This window comes from Ctenopharyngodon idella, chromosome 15 (assembly GCF_019924925.1).
Source record: "Ctenopharyngodon idella isolate HZGC_01 chromosome 15, HZGC01, whole genome shotgun sequence".
In the NCBI taxonomy this organism is placed as follows: domain Eukaryota; kingdom Metazoa; phylum Chordata; class Actinopteri; order Cypriniformes; family Xenocyprididae; genus Ctenopharyngodon; species Ctenopharyngodon idella.
In genome coordinates this window covers 10010836-10019573 of record NC_067234.1, presented here as the reverse complement: position 1 = coordinate 10019573, position 8738 = coordinate 10010836, and the positions used below count along the sequence as shown (strand labels likewise).

Genomic DNA, 8738 nt, shown 5'->3' with positions numbered 1-8738 from the left:
GCAAGTGTCCACCCACGAGACAAACTGAGCGGTTCTTTTAGTTCCTGTCTCAAAGTCAACACCCCCTTCCTCTGAAATATCATGTGAGGCTCTTCTCCCAAACATGCTTCTTCTTAGTCTCTGTCATGATACAAGCTGACGCAACTTTTCAAGTAAGTTTATTTTACTATGGTTAAAGTTTAGAATAAGAGGATATGACAAAGTTATTTTGAGTGTTTTAAAAATGTCTGAATACAAATGGCACCATATTCAGACTGAATATGAACATTCTGAAGACATTCAAATTGTCCTTTTGATCAAAATCTAAAAAAAAAAAAAGAATTATGTGATATGTGGTTTATTTGATGCAAAACTAAATTCTATTATATCATTATTTCTGTGCCTTTATGTTGTTCCAAACCCAAAAGACATTTTCTCTGTGGAACACAAAAGGAGATGTTAGAATGTTAGTGACTGACAGCCTCAGTCACCATTCACTTCCAATGCATCTTATTCTCATACAATGAAAGCAAATGGTGACTAAGAGTGTCATTCTGCATAGCATCTCCTTTTGTGTTCCACAGGTTTGGAACAGCCTGAGGGTGAGTAAATGATGACAGATTTTACATTTTCGGATGAACTATCTCTTTAAATAAGAAAAAAAAAAATCTGATAGGACTAATACTTGCAGATAATAATATTAATGAAATAAAAGGCCACTTAAGTTTACTCAAAGAGAATGATTATGTTTCTTAGTGCACTTTTAAAAAGTGCATCATTTTACTGAACGTGTGAATGCTGCCATTTAAAAAAAAAAAAAAAAAGTTTTATGTTGTATGTTTTAAAAACCTTTGTTTTGCTTTCAAGAAGTTTACCAACACAGTAAAACACATGTAAAATACTTGATTGTAATTTTTACTATAGTGCATTATTCGATATTACATTTTCATCAATTGACTTTAAAAATACTAAATTGCAACTTTATCATAACAAATGTGTAATTACAAATATTTTTGAATACTGTATATACATTCAAGTTTCAACAGAAATGACATTAAAGTATATTGTAGTTTACATAAATGTTCATCAGTACACTTTAAAAGTGGCATATGTGGCACTTTTTATTTCTGGACATTGAACCATGACACAATATTTCGTGGTATCATCAAAGCACGCACTAAAAAAAATTCTTTCATTTTCTGTTTTAGACATGGACTACATCAACAGTACACAGACGGAACAGAAAAACGGCACGAATGTCAGCAGTGTGTTCACACATCAGGTTCTACCTGTGCTCTACTCAATCATCTGCGCTTGTGCCTTCATTCTCAATGGACTTGCCGCTTGGATCTTCTTCAGGGTTCCCAGCTCCTCAGCTTTAGTTGTTTACCTAAAAAACATGGCGGTGGCAGACATTCTGATGCTGTTTACCTACCCGTGGCGTGTGGTGGGTGATCTTGGTTACGGCGGCTTGCAGTTGAAGCTGATAGTTTGCCGCTACACAGCTGTGCTTTTCTACCTCAGCATGTACACAGGAATAACCTTTATGAGTCTTATCAGCTTGGAGCGCTACTTCAAAGTCGTCCGCAGCACCTCCACTGTGTCTTCCCTTCTGCAGCGCGTTTCGGTAGCGAAGGCTCTCGCGTTGCTAGCTTGGGGCGTCATGATGTTCTTCATGCTGCCCAACACCATATTAACCAACCAGCCCATGCCTAGGGTTTATTCCTGCATGGCCCTGAAAAGTGAACTGGGTCGGCACTGGCACGAAATTTCAGCCCACTTCAACGTTGGAATCTTCTGGATGGCGTTCATGCTGATGGTGTTTTGCTACACCTCCATCGCCTGTCATGTGTACCGCTCTTGCAAACGGGTGCAACAGGACAGCAGCGAGGCAGGACGACGGTCAAATCAAAGCATCTTTAGCTTGCTGGCCGTGTTCGTCTTCTGTTTTGTGCCCTACCACATTTGTCGCGTACCCTATACACTTAGCCAAAGGCCTGAGGCTGGTTTTAGCGAGCACAGCCGCTTCATTCTCTTCCAGTTGAAAGAAGCTACACTCTTCCTGTCCGCCCTTAACGTCTGTTTGGATCCTGTTATTTACTTCTTCATGTGCAGGACATTCAGAGAATCACTTTTGCAGAAGATGTCTTCTGTAAAACAAGAAAACAGGAGACCTTCAGTCGGCACTGGGCTGAGTATCAGCAATCTGTAATAGAAAGAGCAAGAAGGGAAATGCGCATTGGCCGTTTACAAGATGGAAAAGCAGATATTACATTTTAAAACCACATACCTAGCTGTGGCTTCCTTGCAGAATGAGAGGTCAAACTGAAGTGGTGTTTTGCAAAAAAACATTAAATTTCAACCACAGCTTTCAAGATCATTTACTGAAATAAACCAATCCTTAAAGGGAAGGAAAATGTCTGCCACCATTTACTCACCCTCATATCATGTCATCTGACTTTAAAAATAAATGTTCCAGAAGGGGGTTTTCTCAGTGATGCCACAGAAGAAACATTTTTCTTAGTGTGAAGAACATTTTAATAATCTAAAAATCCTTTTTCCACTATAAGGAGCCTTATATGTGTAATGGAAAGTTTCCATGGGTGTCAAAGGTTCATTATGGAACCATAGATGCCAGTAAAGAGAATATTTTGAAGAATATCCCAGACAATCTTTTCTGTACAATCAAAGTGAATGAGACTTGGGGCATCAAGCTCCAAAATGACAAAAAAAGCAACATAAATAATTCATACAATAGCTTTATGTGAGGTCTTGTGTAAGTCTTTATTCATGGAAAATCTTGCCCTTCTGCTGCATCCTGCAGTTCTTAAATCAAATAAGGTCTAATTATGTGGTGATGATGCCATCATTTTAGGACATCTGACATTTGGTTAAGAACATTTGGTGCCATTGGCAGGGCCGTAGCTTGGGCCCCCCAGCTGTGGGTCCCCATCGGATGTGTTCCAACATCGTAAGGGTTTGGAACAAGATGAGGGTGAGACAATAATGACATTTTGGGTGGATCTACTCCTTTAAAATGGCACACACTCCCACAAATTTCAAACTTCTGTTGTTTACATGCAGCACTGCACCACAATGGTGGATGTTCTTTGGCTCAGGAGAGACAGGATGTGTTTAGACTTGACACTTAGTTGATGCAGAACCCATTTCCATTGGTTTTTGCCAATCAAAATATCATCAAAATAGCTTGCTTCTTTTACAGCAATATTAAAAACAACAACAAAACAGTCTTCACAGCAACAATTCATGACAAAAAATAAACTAATGCTAAACTAAACTTTTTACTTTTTCTAAACATTTTACTGCAATGAATGTACTCATGATAGTTTTCTATAAAAAGTGTTTTAATTATATATGGTGTAGGTCAACAATCTCACTGTATTCCGCCATGTTGAAATGACTTGACCTGCAGTGTTTCACTAAGGGTGCCTTCACTTCGGTTCGTTTGGTTCATTTGGTCCGGACCAAAACAAAAAAACTTATAGTCCTGGCCTGATTAGCGTTCAGATGCAATTTTATCACCGAACCAAAAGATACTGAACCTAAAGGCATAGGGATACGTTCACAACCTGATTGGTCGGATTTTATGACGTATTGCCTAATTTGAGACGGAACTTACCGAACATCCAAAAACAATGCTGTGTGCTGAGATAAATGCGTTTGTTGTGTGCGCGTAGCCTGCATATGATGGTATTTTGGCCAGCTGGGAATTCGTGTAGAGCTTATAAAATGTGTAAAGGAGTCAAAACAGCGGCGGGAATCCCTCTGTCACACACACAAAGAATCTGCTGCGTGGAGATGCGCGTCTGATGTCTGTGATGGGCAAACTAGCGACTATGACAAGAAAAACCGATATGCGCAAGGATTCTGTCCTTTTTTCAGGACAGCCACATTCTCTGAAAACCTGCATTGTGTGAACGCAGCTGGACTGGGAAACTAGTTGTCTGTCATGTCATAGTACAGTGCAAGAGGGCAGCTCTGTGCTGCACAAAAGCGTGTCTACCACGTATTGTGGGGTTTTATGTGTGGTTTCGGCCACTTACAGTGACAGAGATATGAGCTGTGTGTCATCTGGAGGTTTTAGATCAGTGGAGGTTTTCTCCACTGTGTTCTACACGAGACTCAAATGCCATGTCATGCGCGAGATGAAGATGCGAGGGCAATGGTTAAAAAATGGTTGACTCACGTTGCACATTTATACAGGCATATTCAAGATGCTACTGTAAGTTGCTGTTTAAACAGGACATTTTGAGACATTTACCTGTAAGTAAATGCGTTGGTCCATCCCAAAAACTGACATTGTGAATGTAGCCATTAGCGACTCTGATTAATGATGATGTGTCATTACAGAAATGGGGTAATAATAGGCTACTCTACTCTAGGCTTTAACTAAAATCTAGTCATCTTTTTATTGTGAAAAAATTTTACGCTTCATTACATATTGATAGCTTCTTCAGCTCAGTGAGTCTCATTAACGTTGCATGTTTCATGCTTTTTAAGCTGACATCATGTACATACTGTAAGAAATACACTATATTGCCAAAAGTATTGGAACACCCCTTCCAAATCATTGAATTCAGGTGTTCCAATCAATTCCATGGCCACAGGTGTATAAAATCAAGCATCTAGGCATGCAGACTGCTTCTACAAACATTTGTGAAAGAATGGGTCGCTCTCGGGAGCTCAGTGAATTCAAGCGTGGTACCGTTATAGGTTGCCACCTGTGCAATAAGTCTATTCCTGAAATTTCCTCACTACTAAATATTCCACGGTCAACTGTTAGTGGTATCATAAACAAAGTGGAAGCAATTGGGAACAACAGCAAATCAGCCACAAAGTGGTAGACCACGTAAAATCACAGAGCGGGGTCAGCGCATGTTGAGGCGCACAGTGCGCAGAAGTCGCCAACTTTCTACAGAATCAATAGCTACAGACCTCCAAACTTCGTGTGGCCTTCAGATTAGCTCAAGAACAGTGGGTAGAGAACTTCATGGAATGGGTATTCATGGCCAAGCAGCTGCATCCAAGCCTTACATCACCAAGTGCAATGCAAAGCGTCGGATGCAGTGGTGTAAAGCACGCCGCCACTGGACTCTGGAGCAGTGGAGACATGTTCTCTGGAGTGACGAATCACACTTCTCTGTCTGGCAATCCGATGGACGAGTCTGGGTTTGCCTGATTGCATTGTGCCAAGTCTAAAGTTTGGTGGAGGGGGGATTATGCCGTGGGGTTGTTTTTCAGGGGTTGGGCTTGGCCCCTTAGTTCCAGTGAAAGGAACTCTTAACGATTCAGCATATAAAGACATTTTGGACAATTTCATGCTCCCAACATTGTGGGAACAGTTTGGGAATGGCCCCTTCCTGTTCCAAAATGACTGTGTACCAGTGCACAAAGCAAGGTCCATAAAGACATGGATGAGCGAGTTTGGTGAGGAGGAACTTTACTGGCCTGCAACCCGAGTCCTGACCTCAAGCCAATAAAACACCTTTGGGATGAATTAGAGCGGAGACTGCAAGCCAGGCCTTCTCGCTAACATCACTGCCTGACCTCACAAATGCGCTTCTAGAAGAATGGTCAAAAATTCCCATAAACACACTCCTAAACCTTGTAGAAAGCCTTCCCAGAAAAGTTGAAGCTGTTATAGCTGCAAAGGGTGGGCCAACTCCATATTAAACCCTACGGATTAAGAATGGGATGTCATTAAAGTTCATGTGCACGTAAAGGCAGGCGTCCCAAAACTTTTGGCAATATAGTGTATGTTCTCATTGTGAAATTTAGCTTGAGACTGGAAGTAAATTATGTACACTATTTTTATTTTATGTGGATAATAAGAAAATAGAATATCTACAAAGTAGTAATGACGTAGGGAGACCGGGGAGTGTTGTAACATGGGGTCAGTTGTAACAGTTTAACAAGTCAGAAAGAGCTGTGGTGATGTCATCAATTTCATACACTCGCATTACCCGTTTTGAGCTCACAGGAGAAGTGGCATGTGACTGTGAGCAACACTGAAGATTTTAAAACCAAAACACTGATATTCAAGAAAAAAAGTAAAAAAATGTATCAAGCTTATAGCAATCATTGTACTGTATATACAGTTATTACATAACCTAAAGTAGCTGTTTCTCTAGTTTAATTTGATTCATTGCATTCATGCTAACTTCAAACCCACATGTTAAAACAGTTAGCTATGTTATGGCTGTTTAGGGTGGAGATAGTTATATAACAGTTCATTCAAAATGTTACAACCAACCCCTTGTATAATGATTCCAATGAGTCCAGTTATCAATCACATCCTCTGTTAAGGCAAAGTCACGTGAGTTTTTTGTTGCGCATCAAGGGATTTATGTGGTAAATGTTTTCATCGTAGTTTATGCGCATATCTTATCAGTTGAGCACATGTTTTTTGTGCACATTTTTAGAATTTATGCGCAACTTGGCATTTCCATTCAGCGTTTTTTATGTGATGTCGCTAAATTCATATAAAATTAGGTGGATGGCAACATAGCTAGTGACTGAATGTCAAAATCACTTTAAGACAAGTCATTTCTTTCAGCGGCCATCTTTGAAACGCCTCTAGGGCATGCAAGTGCAGCTCCTATCTCTTTGAATGAGGAAACATCAAATTCTCCAAAGCTGTTTGCCAAGTTTTCGATTAAATTTCATATTTGAAATCACTAATGAAATCTGACAACAACTGTCTCATAAATTTTGTTTCTAAACGCTCGAATCATGACAAAAAAAATTGTATTTTTCAGGCTGGATCAAGCTAATGCGCATGCGCACCCAGGTGAAAAAAAGTACACTTCTACAATGTACTTAAAGCGCTATATTTTCGTGCACTAATGTTGTACTTATACTAAAAGTTCTTCTTTAGTACTTCTTAAGATAATCTTAAGAGCATCTAAGTTTACTCAACTGTGCTTTTTTTAGACACCATGAAATATGAACTAAAATGGGCTTTTAATATACTATCTCTGTATTAAAAAAAAAAAAAAATCATTTAGTTACCACTTGTAAGATTATTTTAAAATATCCTTTAGATATTTTCAAACAAGGACATTTGCTTTACTGTTTCAACCCCCTCTCTCTTGCTACATGGGCCATTTGGAAGGCTCAAAGGTGTTGATAGTGATCAAGCCCTGTAGGCCAAAATGTATATACATTGGGGGTCTATTTAGCACAGTGGGGGAAGTTTTAATTTCCTGATTGGTCAGTTTGAATGTCTCATATTTGGGTTTCAGTCACATGGTCAAGGAAGGGATAAAAGAAGATTGTAACTGTTGCTCTGGGGCTTTTTATTCTCTGCTTCTTTTCTTGGGCACACTCTGGCCCCCTCTCTCTCTCTCTCTCTCTCTCTCCCTATCTCTCAGGTAACTTTTTACATACATGCTGGGTACGATTAATGGTATATGATTTTTTCATCTCATACATCTCTTTTGTAATTATTTTAAGTGTAACCATAATCAGATATTGTCATTAAACTCTCTATTACAAATGATGTGCTAACTAGTTTTGATTTGGTATTAACTTTGAAGTGCTCCCTATTGCAATACAATATTGTCACACTATAGCAACGCTCTCCCACATATTTTGCTATTAGTAACTGCGCTTATTTCCGTCGTTGGTATAAGTAGCAGTGGGTGGTAATAGACAAGAAATGTACAGTTTTCTACCATCTTGCTGATAATGTTTCTTTAGTCGCTCGGCAACCCTACAGCCTGAACCCCTGTAGGAGGTCCACCCTTACACATGGTGCCAAAACCTGGGATCCCTTGCAGTGAGATTTCTGAAATTTACTTTGATCAATCGTCAGAATGAGGACATTTTTTTCACAGTTGATCTTGTGAATGGATTAAAGCTGACCTTCTCACCAAGGAATGGGTAAGTCTGTTTTAATTGTTTAATGGTATGATATTCAGATCTCAGGGATGGAAGGGAAAATTTCTGAAAAGAGTGACATATTGTTTGCTTTATGGGGCAAAAAAGTTGAGCCTACCTTGTGCAAACTCAAGAAACAATATATTGGGATTAAATGTTCAGATGATGAAATGCTCAAATGGTGGGACATAATTGGCAAACATCAAAAGAAATCAAAACGTGGCAAAATAATCGAGGCTTTAGACTTCATAAGTTTTGCGCGGCTGCGTGATGTGACCACACATCTATTTTCAAGTATAGATGCTAAATGTAAAGAAGCGCATTCTAAAAATGCAGAGGCACAAAAGTCAGAGTTAAAGATTCAGGATCTTCAATCACAGCTAGATAATTTATTAACTGAGCAGTTAGCCCTCACTGAAAAGTGTAAAAAACACAAAGAGACCATTGCAGATCTCAAGACAAAGCTAAATGCTCAAAAGTCTCCCAAAATGCGTAACAGCGGTGGGACTAAAAAGCATGTTCACTTCTTAGATGAGGTGACTTGCTGTAATGAATCTGGAATGTTATGTTCAGAGGCCACTGCTCAAGAAAGTGTGCCTATTTCAGTTCTTAAGGTGATGCAGCACCAGAATTGCGCAGAGTCCTGTACCAGAACGCATGGTGTACAAGCATTAGAGAGGCATGAAAATCCTCAAACTCCAGGAGAACACAGCAAACAACTCTGTGGCAAAGAAAACAGGTTTTGCAGTTCCTGTCAGAAAATAGGCCATACAGAGGAAAAATGCTGGTCACTAGGTAGGGGTAGACCTCCACTTTATTTTCAGAAAAACAGGAAACCACATTCTAAGGGCAGAGAT

At 39.5% G+C, this 8738-nt stretch overlaps 1 protein-coding gene across 1 annotated transcript; it reads left to right on the top strand.

Moving 5' to 3' along the window:
- The first annotated feature begins 59 nt into the window (after positions 1-59).
- LOC127495359 (P2Y purinoceptor 14) lies at positions 60-3230 on the top strand. The gene is made up of 2 exons (XM_051862162.1): positions 60-152; positions 1188-3230. Exon 2 carries the CDS (start codon positions 1190-1192, stop codon positions 2189-2191), a length of 1002 nt encoding a protein of 333 aa, XP_051718122.1. The 5' UTR covers positions 60-152; positions 1188-1189; the 3' UTR covers positions 2192-3230.
- The last annotated feature ends 5508 nt before the right edge of the window (positions 3231-8738 follow it).